At 35.2% G+C, this 27,077-nt stretch overlaps 3 protein-coding genes and 1 long non-coding RNA gene across 6 annotated transcripts; 2 read left to right on the top strand and 2 right to left on the bottom strand.

Annotated features, from left to right (window-relative positions):
- The first annotated feature begins 10,857 nt into the window (after positions 1-10,857).
- Positions 10,858-19,119, top strand: ftr82 (finTRIM family, member 82). Its single transcript, NM_001075103.1, is given in 7 exon segments — positions 10,858-11,566; positions 13,038-13,133; positions 13,496-13,729; positions 15,653-15,812; positions 16,383-16,439; positions 17,083-17,151; positions 18,204-19,119. Coding segments are annotated over 7 exon segments (1,722 nt in total). The 5' UTR covers positions 10,858-10,981; the 3' UTR covers positions 18,725-19,119.
- LOC147844011 (uncharacterized) lies at positions 16,653-21,887 on the bottom strand. 2 transcript variants are annotated; one of them, XR_015491294.1, is made up of 3 exons: positions 21,627-21,887; positions 21,345-21,485; positions 16,653-18,708 (listed from the first exon to the last, which is right to left on the bottom strand). It is a non-coding gene; the product is annotated as an uncharacterized LOC147844011 (long non-coding RNA). The 2 variants fall into 2 exon arrangements; XR_015491293.1 differs by lacking the exon at positions 21,627-21,887 and having other exon boundaries at positions 21,345-21,508.
- Positions 21,870-24,672, top strand: ift22 (intraflagellar transport 22 homolog (Chlamydomonas)). 2 transcript variants are annotated; one of them, NM_001017884.1, is given in 5 exon segments: positions 21,873-22,138; positions 22,223-22,305; positions 23,176-23,265; positions 23,355-23,557; positions 23,949-24,243. In NM_001017884.1, coding segments are annotated over 5 exon segments (564 nt in total). In that variant the 5' UTR covers positions 21,873-22,099; the 3' UTR covers positions 24,098-24,243.
- Positions 24,445-27,008, bottom strand: atp5mg (ATP synthase membrane subunit g). Its single transcript, NM_199757.1, is given in 3 exon segments — positions 24,445-24,642; positions 26,337-26,497; positions 26,921-27,008. Coding segments are annotated over 3 exon segments (312 nt in total). The 5' UTR covers positions 26,973-27,008; the 3' UTR covers positions 24,445-24,543.
- Between the last annotated feature and the right edge of the window lie 69 nt (positions 27,009-27,077).

Below are 27,077 nucleotides of genomic sequence, written 5' to 3'. Positions count from 1 at the left end.
GAGTAGGAGTGTAACCCCGGTGTACCAGTCAAATTTCCTTCATCTGCCCTTACCGACCATGCCTCGCCAATCCTCAACCACCGAAATGAACAATCTATCCACTCCACCAAGCTGGTGTGTGGTCAGTGCACTGGTGCCATTGTCCTATGATTGCTGTCTCATCAGTGGATGCTGCACACTGGTGGTGGTGTGTAGAGACCCCTCTCATGATTGTGAAGCACTTTGGGTGCAAGGCCATACACAATACATGCGCTATATACAGTAAATACACATTACATTATCTTGATATGGGATCTACTTAAAATCTTCTGATGTTTAATAAATGTAATAACAAATAGCCCAGCTAAGAAAAGTAACAACACAATTTGTTTTTTAATAATTATTTTTTACTAGAACCAAAAAGATGAGACAAGAGGATACAGTAGCTAACAAGCTGGAATTCAGTTTTATTTATTTATTTATTTATTGCACATTTTGCTCAATCATTTTCCCATCTTCTCCACTATTTTAAAGTATTACATCACCCCTATTTAAAACTTTTTTAAATAAATGCTTGACTTTAAACACAGAGCTCCCACTTTAAGCAAAAATTCAAATTTGCTGAATATTTCCCTGATTTTCACTCACTTCAAAAGGCAAAGTTTCATGACATCTAATGAATAGAAAAACAGGCCACTGATGTCATACATTTATTAATTTTCTTTTCAGCTTAGTCTCTTTATTAAGCAGGGGTTGCCACAGCAGAATAAACCACCAACTTATCCAGGACGTTTTACACAGTGGAAGCCCTTCCAGCTGCAACCCATCACTGGGAAACACCCATACACTCTCATTCACACACATACACTATGGCCAATTTAGCTTACCAATTCACCTATAGCGCATGTCTTTGGAGATGTACTGTTATATTAATAGTTATTAAAATAATGTTAACATATTAACAATGGTTTTAGTTTGCATATGATTTTAATGAATTTAATAGCCACTATGAGAACAACAATAGGTAATTTATCTCAGATTTAGGGAAAAAAAAATCTGAGGCACTTACTAATTGCATAGTTGCAATTGCTTAATCTCCCATATACAATAGCTAGATAGTGATTTGACTAAACTGTACATTTAGCTTTTTTGTCATTTATTTTTAATGCACAATATTTGAAGTGGTCATTTTAAATCCAAAACCTTTAAAATGTATTTATCCTGGCATTTTAGCAATAGTTAATAGGTACAGTCAGGTGATAGCATTTGACTTCAACAATACAATATAACGATGCAACTACAACGATGCATAGTGAAATGCAATATAAAAAATAGGATAACAAACAAAAATCCCTGATATTCCATGTCTTGGACATATTAATAAAATGGAAAGAAATAGACTTTTTAAAGTTCCAGGATATTCCAGAATTTCTATGAGCAGAGTGGAGGAAAGGTGTTGATGGTGGTTGATATAAAAATAATCTTTACAAGAAATTTGATTCACAAAATAACATGTAGAAAATGTAAACTTGTCAGGGGAGCGGTTGTATCACAAACTTTCTTAAACTTGATAGTTATTTATACAATTTAGAGAAAAGATATAGACTTAATTTTTTGTATATAAATGTGTGAAAATTGGAGAATGCAAACTTAAAAGCTGAGTAACAGATGTTAAAGGAATAGTTCAGCCAGATATAAAATGTCCATTTACTTACACTTAAGTGGTTCTAAACCTTTAGTAATATCTTTCTCCTGTTAAGCACAAAATAAGATATTTTGAAGAATGTTGGAATAAAAGCAGCCACTGACATGCGGAGTCAGAACAAAAAATGTTAAGGAAGTCAGTGGCTGCTTTTTCCAAACATTTTCAGTATCTTTATTTGTATTTGACAGAAAGAAAGAAACTCAAACAGATTTGGAACAAGTGGAGGATGACTGAGTAATCACAGTATTTTCCGTTTTGGGTGAACTATCCCTTTAAAAGTGGTGTTAATTAACTGAAAGTTCAAATATATTTACAGTAATAGCCTAAAAAAAGTGCACAACATGGCACATTTTTTCTTCATTTACAGTAACAACTTTAACAGAACAGCAGCTGCTTTACCAGCCACGCTAGACCCATTTTCCTAAAGAAAAGGCGTTTATTCCTGTTGCTCAAAGAAGATGGAAATAAGTGTTTGTTTTAGATTAGCCTCTCTCATCTCTGTAGAGCATACATCCTCTGTACGGCACAGAGCACAAAGCTCCAGGAATCTGTGTTGCAAAACAGGAAGTGGAAGTGAGTTTGCTGTGCCTCACATTCAATGTGGTGAAAAGCTAATTAGAACAAATCAACTGGGAATGCAAATCCCTTTCCCATATTTCTCTGATTCATTTCTTTAAACTTACCAATGCCATAATCGTTCTATGGTACAAAATGTATTTAGTGCTTTTAAACTTATGCTTATTTAGAACTATAAACATACATAATTAGTTTATTCCCAAAATCAACTGTCAAAAATGGATTTGAGCAAAGATATTGCACATCTAAAAGTAATACTAGAGGTTTCTATTACTTAAGATGTTGGTCAGCTTGTTAAGTTTCCACAGCGAGAGCAGAAATGTTGGCAGGAATGCACCCAGACCTGATAAGTGAGATAACAGCAAGTCAAGAGAGGCCTGCAAAGGTGAAAGTTTCCACTGTTGGAGAGAATATCCAGACATCAGCAGGACATGTGGTCTGACAGTGCAGGAGCGTCTGCAGCCAATCTAATAGTGTGTCTGACTCTGGGCCACCAACTGATCCATGTCACCCCTGCTAATTTATTTATTTATTTATTTAAGCAAAGCATGTGTTTTGTATGCTGGGACCAGTAAGGGAAGCTGGATGCTGGTATGTTGGTACCCAACGTGAAGCTCGGCTCAGTTTTTTCAAGAACAACAAGGACTATGCTGTTTACTAGCAAGACCAGTGCTGTACCAGCTCTAACCAGAATAAATCAGCCTGGAGCATCAAGGAATTCTAGTTGGTTTATGCTGGAATTTTGTTCAGCAGAAACTGATGTTACGCCATATAGTATTAAATGTCATCTGCGAAAAATAAATTAATAATTAAAATAAAAGAGACTTGCAGTCTTTAAAAAATGTTATGTTTTGCTAGAAAATGACCAGCACTTTTTCTGTATGAATACATACACATAATGTATACATTGTATTGGGACTCTTTTCTTGCACATCCTTATGTACCACCTTTTGCAGCTAGTCCAACTACCAGTATTTGAAAGGATGCGAGTAAGACCGAATCTTTTTTTTATTTTTAAAAAGGGCTTACTGAAGAAATGTAGAACTAAAATACAAAGGTACATAAGACTCTATATAGCTCAGTCAAAAAATTGTGTTGCTTCCAACTTCCATAGCTGCAATCTGATCCAAATGTACAAACTAATGACATCATGACGTATTACTAACAAAAAGTACAAAAAAGTATTCAAATTGTATCAATTATTAAATTATGATTTTAGATCAATCAATCAATCAATCAATCAATCAATCAATCAACATTATCTGTTAGCCAAGACCATTTGTGCAATACCAATTAAAGATAACCCAGAATTTCGTCCTTCTATAATGGATAATGTCTTCAGCAGATGGAAAAAGAATGGTTTAAAGATAACTAATCAACTTTTCAATGGGGAGACCTTAATATCCTTTTCTCAATTATCTGACAGATTTACACTGAAATCTAATGATTTCTTTAGATATTTGCAACTGCGACACTATATCACAAACCATAAACAACGGGGTATAATTAAAAGATCTCCAACAAATCTAGAAAAATATTGATATATTATTGAACATGGTCTACCTACTTAAAATCATGTAGCCCATTTATATAAAAAAATGAATGCAGGATAAATCTGACAACTCTTGTTATATAAACGTGTTAAATATGCACAAATTGTCATAAAGGTATTAGCAGTCAAACATGGAAGGAGTTCGACTGGAAGATGAAGATGAGGTTCTTCAGAGTTCCATTAGTGCTTGCTAAATTCGATAGTTCCTTACAGTTATCACAATGCTGTACAGATTGTGAAGAAGTGGGGGACCATGTTCACATATTTTGCATATTCAACACATATTTAATGCACCCAGTATTTTTTTGCTTGATGGTTTCGCCCTGATCAGATCAGCAAGTCTCACCTATTTGCACTACATATATTATAAATAACAGCTAGGAAGATAATTACAGTGAACTGGATGATAACCTGCCAACCTACTTTGTCAGAAAGGACATAGAGGCTGAAACATATATATATATATATATATATATATATATATATATATATATATATATATATATATATATATATATATATATATATATATATATATATATATATATATATATATATATATATATATATATATTTGAGAAAATGACTACAGATTTGCCATTGAAATCAGATATTTTCCAACACACCTGGGCATTAATCGAAACATACTTACTTGATCTTTGAAATACTGTCAGGGGATTTGTAGTTATTTCCTTTATATTGGAGTTTATTTATCTACCCCCCCCCCCCCACACCCTCTTTTTTTAGACTGTAACTACTAATTTCTATCTATTATTATTTTTATCTATTTTGTGTGTGTGTGTGACGTTCTAATTAAATGCTATTTGTATACTTTGTTTATAAAAACTTTAATAAAAACACAGTTTAAAAAAATTCATATTTGTGTTAACAATTTTGTGCTAAAAATATATTTAAAAATACCTTCTTGTAAAATAATTGTTAAATACTGCAAAAACAAACAAAAAATGGACCAAAAAGTATGCAATGTATGCAAATGTGTGCACTGCACTGTATATATAGATGGCTGATCTCGTCTTTCCTGATCGCTGTGTAACTGAAACTGCCTTTCATGCCACAGTGACATGTTTGTTAAGAAACATGCAAAGTTTATAACAATATTAGAATAACAGGCATACTTTCCTGACAGCTTATCTTTCTTTCTTCATTCATTCATTTTCTTTTCGGCTTAGTCCCTTTATAAATCCAGGGTCGCCCCAAAGGAATGAACTGCCAACTTATCCAGCATGTTTTACGCAGCGGATACCCTCCCAGCCGCAACCCATGTCTGGGAAACATCCACACACTCATTCACACACATACACTATGGACAATTTAGCCTACCCAGTTTACCTGTACCGCATGTCTTTGGACTGTGGGGGAAACCGGAGCACCCGGAGGAAACCACGCGAGTGCAAGGTGAAGATGCAAACTCCAAACAGAAACGCCAACTTACCCAGCCGAGGCTCGAACCAGCGACCTTCTTGCTGTGAGGCGACAGCACTACCTACTGCACCACTGCCTCACCAGCTTATCTTTCTGTCTCTCATATTTGTTAAAAAATAGCTGCACAATTTAGCTACTCAGACTATACCTCACAACTAATGTGTACATCAGCCTTTTGAAAACAATTATAATCCGAGCTAAAGAAGAACATAAATAATTGAGCTTTAAACAAGTCATTTTAGTTATTGTGCTGATGCATAATCACATATAAATCAAAGCTTCCCTTCATAGTCAAGGAAAGTGGACATGCAGTCATGACTATTTTGAATCAATGCACTTTTGAAGCTCTCTGCATGCCTTCCTTCGAATGCTGGTGCTCTTTTGTGCTTTTTGAGAATTTCGTTCTGCACAGCCTGTTCAATTTTATTTGGCGATATGCCAGATGAGCAGTCAAACACACACACACACACACACACACACACACACACACACACACACACACACATACACACACACACACAAGTGTACTCTGCTACTTTCAGCCAAGACGCACAAAGGTGACCATTGTTCACAGGAAACACTTGTAAATACCTTGTTTCCACGCACTACAAGCACTGACCAATCAGATGGACAGAAGCAACACCTTGGTTTTACAATAACAACATGCACTTATGCACACTCACTCTCCACACCTTCTCCGTCACCCTCCACCGGGCAAACTGCCCTTAATCAGGTACTTTAATGAAACTTGTCCTTTGACTCTTAATATACAGAAGGAAACACGAGACTTCTGGCAGGCTTACTCATGTATGCAGCTCGCTCAATAGGAAAATGGTCCCTCGTGAACCAACGTGAACTCGGAGGGGTCAGCGTGAGGGTGTGGAGAACAATAAAGGTTGTGTTAAAGGAACTGATTTCTTTTGTACGCTTTACAACATTTCCTCTCTAAGAACCATGAGAACAATGAAGAACGACACTCCACGAATAGACCAGTTCCGCCATTTTATTATTTCATGTTGCAGAAAAATGAAAATTTGAGGCCTGAGCTAGCATGCTAGCCTTTTGACTACGTGTTAATGAGTAATCGTGGCTTATATCTTGCACTGTAACTTCTGGACTTTATTTAACTGAGGGAAAAGGGGAAGAGAAACTGGCTTATCAGAGCACAAGACCATATAAGGACTGAGGTGAAACTATTTATCAAGTGATGCAAGATTTGTGTTTGGGGCAGAGCTGATGACTGCACCTTGTGTAACCAATCAGCAAGTACTAGGTGTAGGTTTCTGTCAAAGTGGCGTCATCTGGGTTTAAATTGGGCCAATAGCTTGCAGTCCTCAATAATTAAAAAGAGTTAAGAGAATTAAAAGGATAGTTCACCCAAAAATGAAAATTACCTTGAGTGGTTTTAAACCTTGAGTTTATTGAGTTTTTGTTGAACACAAAAGAAGATATTTAGAAAATTGCTAGTTGCTGCCACCCATAGACTTCCATAGTGTGAAAAAAATACTATGGAAGTCAAAGGATGCTAGCAATCAGCATTTTTTGAAATATCTTCTTTTGTCTTTAACCTAACCCTAAAGTCAAGTGCTATGTTGGGGTTTCCGCCTGGACTTTGCCTACCAAAATTTAAAAGCTTACGAAATCCACATGCAGAGGTGTAAATGCAAAAGTTTGGTATTATTTTAAAGAAAAACCTTTGAATTTTCATAAAACGTTGTTGAAAGTGATTTAAATAGTTGTGTATGTTATCTGTGTTATAATAAACCACAGTATAAACTCAAATTTGAAAGTGTACCTTTTAGGTTCTGTGTGTTCTAGATTGCTGTAATTAATTTTGGTGGTTCCTACACATGTCAGTAATTATAGGAAAAAAGAAAAATAGGGCCAGTACAGACCGTTAAAATTTGAAGAATGCGGAAGTAAATGACATCATGGACCAGTACCGGGTCCCAGAGTTTAGGAGGTTAACCAAAAGATAGGCATGGGTCAAATAGGCATGGGCCGGTATAAGATTGTTAACCTTGGATAAAAATATCACGGTTTCATGGTATTGTGATCACTGCACTAAAATATGTTCTTTTTAAATGTCTGAGCAAAAAAACAACAATTTCTTTCCCTTTTAAACACACTATATTTTATTTCAAGAAACATTTAAAATATTTTGGAACAGTTAACATGTTAGGCTAAATACTTCAAATTAATTATTGACTTCTGCTGTCTTCATTTGTTTCAAAAACAGATTTTTTTTTTACAATTTAAAACGGCATCTTTGGATATATTTTCTGCTGGAGATACTGTTGTCCTAAAAAATACACAAAAGAGTTGATAAAAAATTGTATTCCTTAGGAACAATGAAAACACGCCTAGGGTCGATAACCGGTTTGCAGATATAATGCGGTTTGGAAAAGTCAACGTTTTAAAATGTTTTTAAAAAAAAATTTCCGTTACACCATTCCTAAGGTATGTGTAAGATTTATTTTATTTTTTTAGTTTTTTTGTTTTGTTTTTAATAAACAACAGTATCTCCAGCAGATATCCAAAGATGCTGTTTTAAATTGTAAAGAAATCTGTGTTTTTGAAACTGATGAAGACAGCAGAAGTCAATGATTCCTTTGAATTATTTAGCCTGACATGTTTACTGTTCCAAAATATTTAAAAAGTTTCTCAAAATAAAATATATTGTGCTCATCTGAAATCGCCTACTACTCAGTAGTGTAATACATTTGAATTTACTACTCGACCGATAGATATGTACGTTCTATAAATCATGAAAGCGAGTAGTGTGAATGAAGCTCGATTGTACTACATCCGCCATTTTATCATGATCACGTGAAACACCCGCTTCACTCTCATTCATGAATTCTCTAATGGTGCATCATGGGATAGCGTAACATTCATCGGATGCACACTTCAGAATCTCACTGGAAGTAGATCATCCAAGTTCTTCTCCCATATTGTTTTTCGACTTCTATGAATTTGGACATATTATTCAGCTCACATGTTGTTTTAGATACTATATGCAAGTATGCAATTTCAGACATAGCCATAGTGTTCAAAGCAGATAAAAGTTCTTGTTTTGTACGCAAATGTTTTTTTTTAAGATATTTTAGAGCAGCAATCCCAATACCATGAAATCAAGATATTTTTATCCAAGGTTATCATACCGTTACAATCTTATACCGGCCCATGCCTACCGAAGAAAGAAGCTCAAATGGGTTTTGAACAAGCTTAAGGTGCAAATGTGTTTTCTCCAGGGTTCCCACTTCAAGCCAAATGTCAAAGTCCCATGTTTTCCCTGACTAAAAAGCTGTATAAAGAAGGAAATTGAACAGTCTCTACAGAACTTTGAATTTAACACAAAATAAAACATTTAGAACATTAGAAGATTTTTTCATTGATTTTGGGCAGCCAGGACACATTTCAAATTCCTTCTGTGCAATATGCACTGCGTTAAATTAAATAACATTATATTATTGCACAGAAAGTGCTCATCCAGTGTGCAATACCTCGAGCTATCATAGACACATGCACAGTGATTTGCTTCTCCATAGGTGTAAGGCATGCTTTAAATACATCATGTGATATTAAATTGCAATGTGCATTTAGCCAAAGCCTATTTGAACATTGCTACGTTTGTTGTGTTGATTGCATAAATAAGAAATTCTAACAGGATTTTTCTAATGTTCAAAATATTTCAAAGTTTTGTTTATTGATCAAATATGATGTAGAAGCCTTTATATGATTATTCTTCCTCTTTGTTTTCTCTAAGTGTTCCCTTTATATAAAATACAAAAAAAAACAATGGTTCTTAAGGTTATGAAGTAATAGGAAAGTAATGAATGAGATAAATTTGTAAATTTGTGTTTTCACAAAAAAACAGCACAAGAAATGCTGCAATGTTTGCCACAAATTTTGATCAAAGGCACAGTCATTCAGTCATTTTAGGCTGCAGTAATAAGATAATTTTTTTTTTTTTTTTGTATATATTATTGAATTTTAAAATAATTCCAGAAATTACATGATTCGTGGGAACCCAGTTTTCCCCCACACCAGAGAAAACATGCAGGAAATGGTGCAAATTAGGTGGAGGTGTCGGGGGAGATAATACCCTTTTGGCAAACACAGACAATATAACAGCTATATCCCAATCCAAAACAATGATACCTTTTTTTTACTAGCATGGTCTGAATATTGTTTTTTTTTAAATAATAAAACATAAAATAACATAATATATAAAGCCCTTTTAATATATACTAACTGGCAAAAAATCTATATTTCTGTTTGGATTTAAACAAATACTCAAGACTCAATGGTTTTATGTATTTTCGAAAGCCCTTTAAATTAAAGTCTGTTTACATAATGCCACTGCTGTTATTTATGGAAGGAATCAAAAAGTACAATAAAATCTATTATTTTCCATATACTAAATGCTAAGCAGATTAAAAGATTAGTCTTTTAAAAAGGTCAATGAGAATGTGCCTTGCTTTAAAAAAAGAAGGAAAAAACTACAACTCACACACATAAAAGGACATAAGGGTAAAAGCAGTATCTATAACTATTGCACATCCAAAGGAGGTGTGTGTAATACTGTCACACATGACTAATGCACACATCATACTACTAAACATCTTCTAAAAAATGCAGGTCAGTACCTTAAAATATTAAAGTATATTTGCTTTGGCACTTACGTTGTCCCATTTTATGTTAGCAGTAATTACCAGTGCAAATAAATCAGTCAATAAGGATAGTGCCAAACCAATAACAATAAAAGTCTGTAAATATTTGTAGCTAGTACAAATTATTTTGAAAATGTCAAAAGTGACGTTTGAAATATTTTCAACCTAAAATACTGTGCATTCTTTTTCTGCCACTCCCATCGATAACAAACGAATGACGTTTGCTTCAAGTCTGCAACACCCAATCCAGTCCAACTGGCCTTAGTTCATACATTCAGATCAAACTCACCTCGTGACTGACTGTTACTACTATTTGTTTAGTGCGGCGAGCAGAGAACAAGAGCATTATGAAAAAGAGTTTCAAAGCAATAAATTTTACAATGAAACTACTGGTTGGTATACTACATATGCATCTAAACTACTTAAATAAAACATGCGCCAAATGTGATTGTTGTAAATTCAAATTCGCCACTTTTGAACCCAATATTACTTAAAGAATGAAAGCATGATCGTAAAAATTAAAATTAGCTTAATGGGCAAACAAAAATGGGCAATTATTAACAAACAGTGGTTTCAGGGTAACTAATGCAAATGTCCTTCAGCTCCCCCAGCTAATGGCCAATCTGTTTATGTGTATAAAAACAGATAGCTTTTCTTGTTTAAGTTTCATCCTGGATGGCCCTGCTTTGTACTACAATTCATTCATTCTCAACTGTACCTTTTTTTCTTCGATGTCTTTCACTCCACCCCCATCCCTCCCTTCCTCTCTCACTCTCTCTCTCTCTCTCAAGACTCCTGGCTCAACCTGTTTATCTGAGCTGGGCTGTGCTTTAATCTGTCTCTCTCTCGCTCTCTCTCTCTGTCTCCCCCCTTCCTCTCTCTCTCTCCACCACAGTACAAAGGGGAGGGCTTTGCTTCCTTTAATTAATAACCTGTGGAATTCAGAAACCCAAGGCTGTCTGTAGTAAAACACCAGCCACGTAGCATTTGGCTTCTCTTTCTCTCTCGGAAACATTTCAGACGTTGTTTTTTTTAATTGGGAGTAAAAACATGGCTGAGCAAATGTCTCCAGACTACTTCAACTGTCCTCTATGTACGGAGCTCCTGAGGGACCCGGTGGCAATTCCCTGTGGGCACAGCTTCTGCATGGACTGTATCAGTGGATACTGGAACGAGGCTGACTACACCGGCATCTACATCTGTCCCCAGTGTCGGATCACGTTCACCCAGAGACCCGTTCTCAGGCCGAATGCCACTCTCACCAAAGTTGCAGAGAAGATCAAGAAGACCGGCTTAAACTTAACGCCTCCAAGTAATGGAAGCTGTGCTGGGCCTGGGGACGTTCCCTGTGACTTCTGCACTGGACAAAAGCTCAAGGCGGTCAAGTCCTGCCTTAATTGCCTTGCTTCTTATTGCGAAAAGCACCTGAAGCCCCACTATGAGTCTGCCACCTTCAAGAGGCACAAGCTGGTGGATGAGCTGGGGAATCTGGACCGTAAGATCTGCCCTCAGCACCAGAAGAGCCTGGAGTTGTTCTGTCGCACTGACCAGATGTGTATTTGCGCCATCTGTACTGTCAGCGAGCACAAGGGACATGACATAGTGTCAGCCGAAGCAGAAAGAGGGGAAAAACAGGTAAGGAAAACATAGCGCTTGAGTAAACTTCACTGAGGTTACTATGAGGCTAAAGCTGAGGCTGTGGGGTTTAAAGCTTTTTCTGTTTCGTTTAAAGTGTATGACAATATTGATTACCTAGAATGTTTTATAAAAGGTGAAAGAAGTCAAAAAGTCAAAAGACATGGAGACACACTGCATAACCGGTTCTGTGCTATCGCAAACACGCTGGTTCAGATCATGACAAAAAAAACTGATGAGGAAATATGGAAAAGATAGGGAGGAGATTGTGATTAGTGTGTATGCTGGAGGTTTTTTAGTCATGCACTAAGTTTCCAAGTTGTGGGAGTCACAAAAAGGGTGTGTTGCTTTCTAAAGGACAACGGAGAGGTTATATATTACGTAACAACTACTGTCCTTACCTGAAAAAAATCTGTTATTTTGTTGAAAAAATGAATTGTTATGATCAACAAGGGATGGGAAGCGGGGTAGGTCTGGATTCTGGTGTTGGGAGAGGCAAGGAATGTGAATTTGAGAAAATCAGGCGGGAGCTTACGGACCAACCCCAACCTCCCTCTGCGCTACGAGCTAGAAAAATAGCACACTGCTTTTTGTACCTTGACCCAAAGTCATCATAAACCTCAGCAGATGAGTATAGCTGAAAGAATTAGGACAACAATCTCATGAATCTTGAGTTTCACAAAAAAAAAAAAAAAGATATATAAAATAACTGTGAGGAAACTGATGACAAACACGACACTGCAACTATTAATAGATACAGGCCAGATGTTTACAGTTCCATCAGTACATTGCTGCACTGAATGGAAGGAAGACCTTCAAAGGCTTAAGTTTTAAAAGCTTTTCCTTCGATTCATTAGCCCTGACTGAGCTTGAGACGAGGAGGGAGCACTTAATGTGTTTCTGTACAGTTTTGACTAAACAGTCACAGCTGCCGTTCAGATAAAGTAATTATATCTGTAATCTAATGCTTATCACATACACTAATTGCCAATGGTTTGTTTGTTCTGCTAAATGCAGGGAATCCCAGATTTAAGCCCTCATGTCCCATGGCACACACCAAACACACACGCACACACAGAATTTTATTCACCCCCTCCCCAGATTCTCCACATTCCTTCAAGCTTATCTTGAAGAATGGTTCGGTGAGCTTGGCAAGGGGCTGCTCAGAAGCCCCCCTCCTCTTTCCCTAAAGAATCAAGCGTGTGCACCTTGAAATGTCTCTTCGGTGAGCAGACCCAGCTAGTTTTACATTCCTGGCGTGATTAACATTCCCCTCTCTTTTTAAAGATAAAGGTGTCCAAGTGAAGCAGGTTCTTCAAATTCTAGCAAAAAGAGTAAACATAGAATTAACATGAAGATCTGTGACGTGAGAGCATGTATATTATATAACAAAGATGACGATCGATAACAAGAAATATTTTATCTATGTCAACAAACACTAAGCTATGATTTCTTTTGATTTCATGAACAGAAACTTCTTGGAGTGTCCCAAGCAGAGATCAAACAGAAATGTCAGCAGAGGACCAAAGAACTGGAGGAGCTGAAGACAGCGGTGGACTCTCTCAAAGTAGGTTTCTCATATCAAAGTCAGACTGTAACATACTGCTTCATCTGAGCAAAGGTTACACAGCACAACGCCTTTTATCTGTTAAGTCAGTGTGTAACTGTTTCAATCTGGGAAAGCAAACAGTCCTTGAAAGTGGCAATAAGCGTACTTTTGTTCTTCATGAGGTCATCTAGATGGCCGTTCATTAGATACAAGCTGATACATGGTGTATTCAGCTGACTTCAGCAGTCGCTTGAGTAATTTTAATGAGCTGTAAATGTTATCTAGAAGTTCTTGCAAAACTGGTGCACTAAAATGTAGAGGCATAAACTAGTGGAGGAATGAACTGACAAGAATGGCTGATTTTTTTTTTTTTTTTACAGGGCTCTGCACAAAGAGCAATGGCCGAAAGCAAGAAGATGTTTGACGAGATGATCACATCTATCGAGAGGATGAGGTCAGAGGTCACCAAAATGATCAACATCAATGAAAGGGCTGCATTCAGTCAGGCGGAGGGACTGATGGAGCGACTGGAGCAGGAGATAGATGAACTCAAGAAGAAAGAAACTGGGCTTAAACAGCTTTACAGCACAGAGGATCATATCCACTTCTTACAGGTACTTCACCTACTTCTGATCTCTTTACTTTAATAGCGAGTTAAAAAAAAGAGCAAGTAGAAAAAGTCTACTCAATATAGAGTACATTACTTTATACATTTAAGTAAGGTTTAATAGACTTAACTATAATATTTTGATTATTTGATCAAATTAAATAAATGTTATTGCAAAAGTGTAAAATATAGCCTCCCTTTTTAAATATTTCCTAATGATGTTTAACAGAGCAAGGATATTTCACAGTATGTCTGATAATTTTTTTTTCTTATTAATATTTCAGCTAAAATAAAAGCAGTTTTTGATTTTTAAACCATTTTAAGGTCAAAATTATTAGCCCCTTTAAGCTATATATTTTTTCTATAGTCTACAGAAAAAAAAAACATGTTATAATAACTTGCCGAATTAACCTAGCCTGCCTACTGAAGCCTTTAAATGTTTCTTTAAGGGGTATAGAAGTTTCTTGAAAAATATCTAGTAAAACACGATTTACTGTCATCATTGCAAAGATAAAATAAAACAGTTATTAGAAATGAGTTATTAAAACTATTATGTTTAGAAATGTGTTGAAAAAAAAAATCTGCTCTCCGGTAAACAAAAATTGGGGTAAAATATAAACAGGGGGCAAATAATTCTGACTTGAGCTGTGTACTGTTTATAGCTTAGCATTAACATTCTGAATATATTATCAATAATTTTCATGCTGTAAAAATACTAAATACTACATAAAACTGCTCTTATATTTTTTGGGTGACAGTTCACCCAAAACTGAAAATTCTGCCATTACTAGAGGCATCTTACAACTTCCCTAGAGTTAAACAGTTGAGTATTACTATGTTTGAATTATTTCAGTCGACCAATGAGTTTCGATAATGGTATAATAATAAGTGCATCACTCATTAGTCAAAACCCTGTTTGAATTTCATCCTTCTGTTGAACACAAAGGAAGATATTTTCAAATAATGCTGCAAACATTTAACCATTGACATCCATAGTATTTGTTTTTCTACAACTGGAGGTCAATGGTTACAAGTTTCTTTTGTCTTCAACAACAAAAACATCATCTAATGAATATCTAAATGCACTTGAGGCTGAGTAAACAGTGAATAAATGTTATTTAAATGTTATTTTTTGGGTGACCTGTCCCTTTCAGACAGAGGTTATTATTACATATGGCATAAAAACATAAAAAATATTTGGCTCTAAGATGTTGCACAATAGTTTCAAAGGCATCCGATAAACCGTAATCCTTAGAAATTAAGAATTCCAACCAGGGATTCTGCAGGTTTCACCATAAATCTTAAATTGAAGACTTTTAAAGACATTTTTAAGACCCTTATGAATGAAATTTTAGACTCATAAAGGGCCAAAGGCTAAAGATTTTTTTTTTTAAATGGAGCAGATTGGAGAATGATTTTTATTTGCTATCAAAAATTATTATAATTTAATATTTTACAATAATAAATGAATAATAAAAAATTTAAATATGAGATATTTCTTTAAAAAAAATAATAATGTTTTAAATAGTGTAAAAATCAAGCTTGTATCCATACACGTTTTTACAACATATACTTTCTTTAAAATATATAAAAATAAATAAATAAATAAACAAATGCTTTAAAAGTTTTAAAAAGCATAATAATATAAATGTATGCACACCAATCGGTCCACGTCAGTGTCCTTAGCAGTAAACACATGGAGCGCTTTTAAACAAATGTTATTATAGGGAAAATAATTAAACCATTATGATAAAGAGTTAATAATTACCTTTTTGAATAAAAAGTTTAAAGTATTATTGAGATGGATTGTTGGTGATTATATGGGTTTTGGCCAGATTGGGTAGCAATACATGAACAAAAGAAAAGTAAGACTTTAGTAAGTCAATGCACTGCACAATCTGACTTTTCTCTATCTCTTTTTTTTAACCAGAACTTCAATTATCTCTGCACTCCGACTGATGACGGCTTCATACCCCGAGTGACTCTGAATCCAGATTTCTCGTTCAGCTCAGCCAGGAAAGCTGTGGCTGAGATCAAAGAGAGGCTGGAGGAGCTGGGCAGAGACGAACTGCGAAAAATCTCAAAATCAGGTCAGGAACACAATGCACTGCACATCAGGTACTGGAGGAGTTGCCGGGTGAAGCTGCCCTTCTTGCTGATCTGAACACACTGGCCTCTAATTTATATGAACTTAGTTGTTAAAGTTGCAGAAGTGAACTCAGTTTGCCTCTAAAGAGCTACACTGTGCACTATAGTTACAGCATATCAGCACATATAATTTCTACTGTCTGGCATTGTAAAATAACTACAATTAAATAGATCTGTCTTTAATCATGATAATTCAATCTTTTCATTGCCAAGTGCGCATGATTTTGCAGTACACTCTTAAGTGAGCAAGGCAGTCATGTGATTAGAGAGTGTAAACAGGGTTTAGAGTTCCGCTACTCTGTTTCCAATTCACTGAGCAAAGTTCAAGTGATAAACAAAAGAGCTGTTCTGATTGGATGATGTAGCCAGCAAACAGTTCTATTATTAGAGTTGGAAAACAATAGGATTTAGTGATTTATGTAGAGCTGCTGTCATAAATCTTGCACTTCATGTTTAAAAAAACAAGAACGTAATGTCAATTTTGTTTTCCTGATGTGTTCTTTTTACCACAGTAAATGAAGTACCAGTTTACACTGTGGAGAATCGCACCAAGGAGAAGACTGCCAGAGGTAAGACATAAATTATATTCCTACTTGTATGTGATTGGAGCAAATATAAGCTATAGACCATTTCAATGTGGTCATGTCACTGGCCTATAAACATTTCCTGCTTGTAATCAAACAATTTTATAACTAACAAAAAGCACACAGACTTTTAATTTTCAGCTAGACAGCCCAAGGGCTACTGGTAAACTGTCTTCATAAAGATCATGTTTAAGATCATGTTTAAAAATCAGCAATCTTCACTTCCTGATAAAGATAAGGTTAAAATGTTACGGGTAACTGTAAAAGCACATGTTTTTTTATTAAAGATGTCTTTTACACTAATAAAGGCTGGATATATTATAAAACAAAACCCCTAATATTATTTTATATCATACAAATATTAAATAACTGTTGTTTGTTTAAATACATTTTGACAATGGCATTCTGAATTTTTAACAGCCTGAATTTTCAAAAAGTGATTCTAATATGCATAATATATTATATATATTTTAGTAATATGAAAGCATTTTGATTCATTTAATCTGTCCATGATGAACAAATGTATACATTTATGTCCAAAAACAAATGTAAATATCTGACTCTAAATGTTTGGATTGTAGTACACATAGTGTGTGGTATAATGAAATGTGTGTTCCTTTGTGTTCAGCTAAAGAAATTCATACAGTGGACAGTTCGCCTCCTGTAGAACCTAAGACCAGATCTGAGTTTCTGAAATGTAAGTACATAGAGTGGAAAAATTATGATTTTACATTTTTAAAATTCTATATGTTTGTCTACATCAGGGGTGCCCAAAGTTTTTTTCTTATAAAGGGCCAACAAACCAAACTTCATAGAGGGCTGTAGGCTGAATATATACTAAACCATATTTATTCAATTTGCCAAGGGCAATTTCATAATGTATTTGGTAATATTTAAAAATATTTTTCTTTAAATCATTAACTAATACAGTATCGTTTTGACGTTTTATAATGAACTTATTGCAGTAAAAACATAAACAATTCCATTTATAACACAAGGGAGTTCAATGCTGAAAACACTAGTTGAGCTGCTACTGCCTTTACCTTGATTTGCTCCCAGATGTCTTGTACATTGTCCTCTATCTGTCAAGTGACAGTATTTAAATTTTAAAAGTCTGATTCCTTTATAACATTTAATTAAATCGTTTAATTTCAGTTGGCAATAAAACAAAGAACAAAAGGTTATGTTAAATTCAAAACGACAATCTCCGTCAAAGGGAATTCGCCCCAACCACCTCCCCATCATTCTCCCTCTCTATTCAGATGGGATGGTGGGACAAATCAAAGGTTACAATGGGCCAACTTTGGTCTAGTCCCGACATTGGGCATCTCACCATTATCTTAAATCTGTTAAAAAGGACATATTGCTATGCATGCTCATTATCGCTATTTTTACATTTAAATAATTTAACCAAGAACCAAGTTAACGATTAATAATCTAATATGTGTTCCATATAGATATTTTTTTTCAAAAAGTATTCATTATGATGCCTGAACTGACAGTATTAAGAGTTTAGTTTTATAATTATTCAGATGAATTACAATAGAATATTGGCCATTTATTGCTTATTAGCCACATCATGAAAATAATCATTATCTTATCTGTATTGGTTATAGTTTTGAATACTATTTCAAGTCAAATAACAGTTTTCCTGACATTACTCACAATAACAACAAGTGTAATTTAAATACATGCACAATATAATATAAAGGCCAACACATTAAATCAATCTTTCATGCTCCTCTACAGACTACTGTCAGCTGAAATTAGACTCACACACGGCACATAAGGAGCTGTACTTATCTGAAGGAGGCAAGAAGGTAATTCGCACCCGGGACCTGCAGCCGTACTCTGACAACCAAGATCGCTTCGATAGCTTTGCTCAAGTTCTGTGTCGTGAGGGTCTGTCTGGTGGCCGCTACTACTGGGAAGTGGAGTGGAGTGGGGAATTCTCCATCGGAGTGGCCTATCGGGGCATTAGCCGTAAAGGTAAAGGCTCCTTGTGTTTGCTGGGCTACAACGATAAGTCCTGGAGCCTCCTCTGCTCTGACACTGGGTACTCGGCCTGGCATAACAGGGCAGACAAGGCTGTTAGTGGCCCTCACTCTTCCAGAATAGGTGTCTTCCTGGACCACTCCGCAGGGGTTTTGTCCTTCTACAGTATCGGTGATACTATGACACGTCTGTATCGCTTCGAGACCACATTCACCGAGCCCCTCTATCCTGGGTTTGGTGTTGGAACGTCAGTCAAGATCTGCCAATTGAAATGAACACTGCATGAGATGTGCTTTTTTATTATTAAGAACCTAAAGTGATGAACTGACATTTTTGATCTTTGTTGAATGATTTTGTATTTGTTTTTTTTTACTCTGGCTTTTATGTTGAATGTCATTCGTAAGCTGTCGTTTAAATAATTTTAACAGGTTCAGGAAGGATTAAATAACTTTTCAGCAATGACGCTATACACAAACTGTGTACTTTTCTCTTAAATGAAGGCATGATTGATGGACATTCTTTCCCAAGTTGATCAAATCTTTTTCAGTTGACTATTATAATAAAATCTCACCATGTGTGTATCCAAATGCAAGACCTATTGTTATTGTAAAGCAACATTATTCAGCAATGACTTCATATTTCAATAAAGTTGTTATACATATTGTTCGCTCAAGAAATAATCTTTTTTGGGAAATAATTGTTGTCATAGATTTGTTAGTAAACATGATCATTTTTTTGCTGCTGTGTTTACAAAATTAACAAAAAAAGCTAATTACATTATTTTAATGCACAATAGATGAAAACACATCTCAATAGCAAAGCTTATGTGATTTTCATATTATGCATAAACGTTTTTGTTCTTTCACTGTGGTGAATTGAATAATTTCATTCATTCATTTTCTTTTAGGCTTAGTTGTTAATCTAGGGTCGCCACAACAGAATGAACCACCAACTTATGCAGTATATGCTTTACGCAGTGAAAGCCCTTGCAGCTGCAACCTATCTCTGGGGAACACCGATAAACTCTTTTTCACACACACATACACTAAGGACAATTTCAGCCTACCCAATTCACCTGTACCACATGTCTTTGGACTTGTGGGGGAAACCAGAGCACCCGAAGGAAACCCATGCAAACGTGGGGAGAACGTGCAGTGTGAACATGAATATGATGCCACAAGCTTGGCACACCTGTCTTTGGGATTTTTTGCCCACTCTTCTTTGCAGTACCTCTCAAGCTCTATCAGGTTGGATGGGAAGCAGCCATCTACAGCCATTTTCAGATCTCTCCAGAGATGTTTTTTTTCCAAACGTAGCGCCTGGCATTCAATGCAAAGGGTTCAAATTTAGTGTCATCGGTCCAGATAATTTTCTCTCTTATGATCTGTGAGTTTTTCAGATGCCTTGTGGCAAATCCCAGGTGGGGAGCGTCTTCCGTCAGGCCACTATACCATACAGGCCTGATTGGTGGATTGCTGCACTGATGGTTGTCCTTCTGTAAGGTTCTACTCTCTCCACAAAAGAACGCTGGAGCTCAGACAGAGTGACCATCAGGTTATTGATCACCTCCCTGACTAAGGACCTTCTCCCCTGATCACTCAGCTTAGATGGCGGCCAGCTCTAGAAAGAGTCCTGGTGGTTCCAAACTTCTTCCACTTGTGATGGAGGCCACTGTGCTCATTGACATTTTCAGAGCAGCAGAAATGTTTCTGTAACCTTCCCCAGTTATGTGCCTCAAGACAATCTTGTCTCTGAGGTCTACAGACAATTCCTTTGTCTTCATGCTTGGTTTGTGCTTTGTCAACCATGGGACCTTATATAGACAGGTGTATGCCTTTTCAAATCATGTTCAATCAACTGAATTTACCACAGGTGAACTCCAGTTAAGCTGCTGAAACATTTCAAGAATGATCGGTGGAAACAGAATGTAACGGAGCTCAATTTAGAGCTTTACAGCAAAGGCTATGAATACTTGTGCACATGTGATTTTTTAGCTTTTTTATTTTTATTAATTTTGCAACAATTTCAAAAAACCTTTCTTTACATTGTCATTATGGGGTGTTGTGTGTAGAGTTTTTAGAAAATTTAATCTATTTTGGAATAAGGTTGTAACTTAAAAAATGTGGAAAAGGGGAAGCGCTATGAATACTTTCCAGATGCACTATAAATGAGCAAAATTATCCCACATAGAAAAACTTCTCTTGGCCAGTAATTAAGCTATTCAAGGTCTTAATTACTAAGGTGGGTGTACTCAAAACTTCCAGACAAACTGTCATTCCTCCAGAACCAATTTTAGTGACCCCTGGTATAGTGTTGGACATTAACTGTATGTTATGCAGACATTCAGGTTTTTAGCCTTTAATATTAATTAAGATGGACATAAATTCTCTCGTCCAAAACCTTCCTAAAATATTCAGAAAAATACAACAAACCAAAAGACCAAAATTCCAACACAACTAAAAACTCAACGATTCACTAGCATTCATTTTGAATGTTCATTTCACCCAATAAAAAAAAAATCACACACTGATAAGACATTTGGAGGTCAGTGGTCACTGTCTTGTTGACCAGTGTGCGTGTTAAACAGGTATTTTCAGTAAAAAAAAAAAAAAAAAAAGATGTTTATTTTGAGAATTAGTTGTAAGCTGCTAAACAATAACATTATGTGGGTGAGCGTGTTTATACTGCAGCAGTGAGCAATGAATCATACAGCTGATATGAACGAGCTTTCTCAACATTTTTTCAAAGAACTTCACACTTTTATAGTTTTTCTAGGGTAAAGTTTTTTTTTCCTTGAAACTAGCTACGTGTGGTTTAGGTAGGCCTACTATGAACGAGGTCTTTGGATAATTTCACATTGTCATAGTTTATGCTAGCAGCTCTGTGTTAACTTACCTATTTAGTTGTTAAACCTGCTTTCCTTGGCCGTACAGGTGTTGTGTTTGCAGATGACTTTACTGAAGACAAAAATTTGCGGAATTTGGTCAATTCACAGGCATGTCGGATTTGAAACAGATGTGTGCTGTCCTCATGTGGCTGTTAGAGGAAACACAACTCCCACACTTCAGACATAAAGCAACCTTTAATGATTACATTTCAAAAACTAAAACTGGTTTAGAAAAACCTAAAAAAATATACTTGTAAAAAGTCTGCCAATACTTAAAAGGTCAAACATACATGTCCCTTGTTAAACAAGTTGTATTATTATGCCTTTGTTTTTTTCTAACTTTTATACCCTGCTTTAGAATTCAGGCTTTTTATGTTTGTTAAGTTAGAAAAACGAACTCATATTTTGCTAGCTACTTCATATTTGCAACTATGTCGTTTTTTAAGCGAATTTAGCGAGTTTTTAGCGAGTTTATCTTTTTGGCGAATCTGCGATTCTGCAGGTTTAAACTCTAGCATCATTGCCTTGGAAACGAGATGTTTATGTCAGCCATAAGTTAGCTTTAGCCCACTGTACGCTTTATGTAACGTTAGCTGCTTGTCGATGTCTGTTAAAATGTCGCTTTGATTTGACGCTTTATTTATTTGTCTTTTTTTAACGTATACGCAGTAGAAATGTTAATTTAATAACAGAAGATAGCGTTAGCTCGTTTGCTAAGCAGAATAGTATTTTTGCCTTGTTTCTATCGTTAACGTACTTCACCATGTTTAAGGTGAAAATATTATTAATTGGACCAAGCGAGGTAAGTTAAGCAGTTTGATTGTGAGTAAAATGCGGTGTATGATTAATTTACTGTTCATCACTGATTGATATATTTTACTGTCAGTGTGGGAAAACAGCATTGGCCAATTTTCTCTCCGATACAACGGAATCAATCGGAGCTGATTACAGCCCAACACAAGGCGTTAGGTGGGTTGATTTGAAGAACTTATATATATAGAAATAATATATTTATAAGTACACTATACATTTACTATAACGTTAGTTATCTGTGGTGTATTGTAGTATAATATACCCTATAGTTGAAGAAATCTGAAAATCTGAAATCTTGTATCTATCTATCTATCTATCTATCTATCTATCTATCTATCTATCTATCTATCTATCTATCTATCTATCTATAAATATGTATATATATATATATATATATATATATATATATATATATATATATATATATATATATATATATAGTTGAAGTCAGAATTATTCTCCCCCCTTTGAATTTTTTTCTTTTTCAAATATCTCCCAAATGATGTTTAACAGAGCAAGGAAATTATCACAGTGTGTGTCTGATAAAATTTTCTTCTAGAGAAAGTCTAATTTGTTTTATTTTGGCTAGAATGAAAGCAGTTAATAATAATAATAATTAAAAAAAAAAACATTTTAAGGTTAAAATTATTAGACCCTTTATTCTGTTTTTTCCAAGTCTACAGAACAAACCATCGTTATACAATAACTTGCCTAATTACCCTAACCTGCCTAGTTAACCTAATTAATTAACCTAGTTAAGCCTCTAAATGTCACTTTAAGCTGTATAGAAGTGTTTTGAACAATATCTAGTAAAATATTATTTACTGTCATCATGGCAAAGATAAATAAAATCAGTTATTAGAAATTAGTTATTAAAACTATTGTTTAGAAATTTGTTGAAAAAAATCTTCTCTCCATTAAACATAAATTGGGGGAAAATAAACTGTGGGGGGCTAATAATTCTTACTTCAACTGTACACAGTTTTGTTGTTACTAGACACACAATTATTAATTCTCCATCTTCAGGATTCTTGAGTTTGAATCACATAATTTACATAATGGCAACAAAAGTTCACCATGTGATGTGGAACTGTGGGATTGTGCGGGAGATTTTAAGTAAGTGGACTAAATATTAACCACTTTGCTCAATCAAAGTTGTTCATTTTTTTCCTTTGGTGAATTCATTCAGTATTGTATGTGCACAGGTTTGAATCATGCTGGCCAGCTTTGATGAAAGACTCCAATGGGGTAGCTGTTGTATTTAACCCAGATGTGCCCAGTCATCTAAAGGAAATTGAGACCTGGTACTCTGCATTCATCTCATCACAAGGGCTGCTGGAGGGCCAGTGTTTACTCATAGCACATCATAAACCAGGGAGTGGGGCTGACACGAACCGTCCATCATTAGGTAACTTCTACTATAGTAGATAACATTTAAAGTGGATCAAAAAAGTTTTTCAAAGTCATCCTAAAACAAGAATAGTTGTTGTTCAATAGCTTTAGGACAACTTTGATAAAAGGTTTTGATCCACTTTAGATGTTGACTATTGTATCTTTATAGCATCAGTTCTTTTAACGTGTCTAGGAAAAAAGATTGATTAAATAAACTATAATTAAATACATTAATGAATGATTGACTTAAGAAATTATTATTACATTAAATAAATTAATGATTGATTGAATAAAGAAAGATACTTTTGTAAACCTCTGGGCACCTCATCATATACATTATTTGTTGGACGCATGACATTATGTATCCATTATGAATATGACATTATTATAATGTATTTTCTGTGCAGCTCCACAGTTAAACAAACTGCCTCTCATTCACTCAAACCTTGAGGAAGAGCCTGAAGAGGTCCGACAGGAGTTCAACAAATACTTGGGAAAAGTTATGCGGATGCTATCAGAAAGCCAAGAACGTGAAGAGATGTCAATTATAACATAATACACATTTTGTACTTTATGTATATTAGATAAGTCTATACATTAAAAAAAAATTATGTTAGTCCTCTGTTCGCCAATTATATTGTCAAAATGTGATCACAATTCAATTTATTATACAATCGCATTAAAATCACCTTGATTTAAGAGTAAAGGAAAGATTCTGTATCCTTCAATAAGGGCTCTCTTTGAAAGCGCTAAACTAGTGTAAAAACTGGAAAATGCATGGATTCTACTTTAAATAGATCTACGATTGACAACCACAAAGCTTAAACGTTATTGTTAATTCACTGTGCCGTTATACAGTGGCAAATATGTCCACTGGAAGTAAAGGACCTCAAAAGGGTGATATTTCGTTAATAATATTCATTTATTTCGTTCCTGGATTCCAAGGATAAAGAAAACAGACAAAGCTCAGCCAAGAGAACAAGCAAGCAGGACAGTCCACATTTATACATCATAGCCAATGAGGCCTCTCTTCCCAATGATCTCCCCGATGTAGAACCACATCAGAACTTCTGTGGCCACAAGACCATTCCTCACAGCATCCTGTGGCAAATAAAGGAAACATTACATGAATATTCTTGGAACTCTCATTGATACAATTTACAAAAAAGAGAATTAAAAAGAAAAGAACAGCTTAAATAATACCCTGTGAAAAACTGAATGTTCAGTTTGATAAGTGAAAAGAGCACAGAATACTACAGTGCATTAATATTAAACTGAACTGAATTAAGCTTAACTTTAGCAGTGACATTTATACTAAACTGAACTGAATCAGTTTTAATTTAACTCTAACTACACAACCAGTATTCTGCCACTACTTCTGCCTGGCTGATATGCTGGAATTCTTATACAATCTGAAATACGGTTATGGCTTTTTATCCTTTCTTCATCCATGTAAAGATGTTTTGGCACAATCTACATTGTACAGTGCTAGAGAAATAAAGAGAAATTTAATATAATAGATAAAAAGCTTTCATTTACGAGAAAGTAAGAAACTTGCAAGTGCTTCTGTTGGTCTTATGAAGTTGACTTTTAGACTTAGTGTTAGGGAGAACCTGCCTGTCATTGCACATATGGAGCATATTTCTTTAAATGCAGCAAATAAAGGTAAATTTAAGACTATTTAAAGACCAAGTAAATAGCATTTACAGAGTTATTTGATACGAACACGTTTACATGTTCTGTACATGAAATATATAGAACTTAGACAAATTTATAACAAAAAAAGGTGTATTAGCAATACTGTTTGTTTGAATAATTTTGCTCCCAAATACCAAACACTTTTGATCACACTGCAAAATAATTTAATACATAACTATACACACACACACATACATACACATATATATATATATATATATATATATATATATATATATATATATAATTTTGTTTATGGTGTCATAACACAATGGTGTTATAGTGTCATCAATATCCTTTATCATATCAAGTAAATATATGTTGATTTAAAATGTTTTTGAAGAATATTATTTATTACATTTACAAATTGAGATACATGGAACATCTTATGCTTGTAAACCTTATGAAGTTAAACCTTTCTGCTCTGATTTAGGACTTTTTAAATTCTTAAAATGTAGAAAGGCAAATTAATTCTTTTACTAAGATAATACCTGTAACTTGCTAAAAAATTCCAAACATGGTGGCTAACACTAACATTTCCAAAACATTGAGCACAATCTTGAGATTTAAACATTTTAAAAAGGATAGTCTACCCCAAATCAAAAACTTACTAAGTTTCTTCTTTTGAACACAAAAAAAGAAGCTATTTTGAAGAAAGTTGAAAACCTGTAAACCCACTGATGTTTATAGTAGGAAAAACATATACTATGGAAGACAATGATTACAGGTTTTCAGCTCTCTTCATGACATTTTTGTGTTGAACAGAAGAAACTCAGGTTTGGAACAAGTGAAGAGAGTACATGACAATTTAACATTTTTGGGTAAAGCTAAAAGATCTTGAACGCGATTCCTGCACCTCAGACTAATTACAAAATACATTTTAACAAATATTTTATGCCAATTTCCCAGTGATGGGTTGCAGCTGGAAGGGCATCCGCTGCATGAAACATATGCTGGATAAATTGGTCGTTCATTCCGCTGTGGCGACCCCAGATTAATAAAGGGACTAACCCGAAAAGAAAATTAATTTTATGCCAACACAGTCGTATGATAAATTAATGTAAAACTGAATTTTAAAGAATCCAGTTCATACTAACCCTGACTGTTGTCTGACCGACCCGTCCTGACTGAAAGGCCTTGAGCATGTCCTGGAAGCCGTTGATGGCCTTGGGAATCTCGGCAGGGGTTGGAGGCACCAGCTCCACACGGGCGTAATACCAGAATGTGGCTAGCCGGGGCTTGGAGTAGTTGACTGCGGCTAGAGAAAGATCAATATACACGTTAATAACCGAGAAAAATACAGACTCTTATTTATAACGAGAACATCACAAATTCAATAAGAACAAAGTAACTCGACAGTTTGATTAGAATGCATCCTCACACAATGACATTTGTCCACTGCTCCGAACTGACAGCATTAGCATATCGCTGCGCGCATACAGAATGAACAGTGACACACTAAACAAAATACTAAAGCGATAACGCAATTGTTTGCGTTTTCATTTGCACAAGCATATCACCACTTTAATTGTGTGTATAATAATTGTAGTGTTTGTCTGATTTCATGCGTGAAATATTTTACGCGGCCTAATCTTAATCTAACAGCAGCGGAAACCAGAAACACTCAACTCTAAAGAGTAAATGTTCTCTACCTCATAGATAAAAAGCACATTTTTCTTACCTCCGACAAGTGTTGGCACTTTAGCCACGAGTTTCTGCACCGCCTGTGCCATGATTTCTGTGACTGAAGGTTTATTAGCCGCTTCTCTCCACAAACCGGGGGCCCTTCAATGAATGTCACCTCCAGCGAAGGACCCTTCATTCGAGGAGACAAAATA

This window comes from Danio rerio, chromosome 5 (assembly GCF_052040795.2).
Source record: "Danio rerio strain M-AB ecotype USA chromosome 5, GRCz13ab, whole genome shotgun sequence".
Taxonomy (NCBI): domain Eukaryota; kingdom Metazoa; phylum Chordata; class Actinopteri; order Cypriniformes; family Danionidae; genus Danio; species Danio rerio.
Note: the sequence above shows the minus strand (reverse complement) of the source record. Positions and strands in the feature narration are given on the sequence as shown.

Coding starts and splice junctions, on each gene's coding strand:
- ift22 (XM_087251913.1), top strand. CDS start 22,100: ATGTTTAAGGTGAAAATATTATTAATTGGACCAAGCGAG. Junction 22,139..22,222: donor TATTAATTGGACCAAGCGAG/GTAAGTTAAGCA, acceptor TTTTACTGTCAG/TGTGGGAAAACAGCATTGGC. Junction 23,558..23,948: donor CACGAACCGTCCATCATTAG/GTAACTTCTACT, acceptor TTTTCTGTGCAG/CTCCACAGTTAAACAAACTG.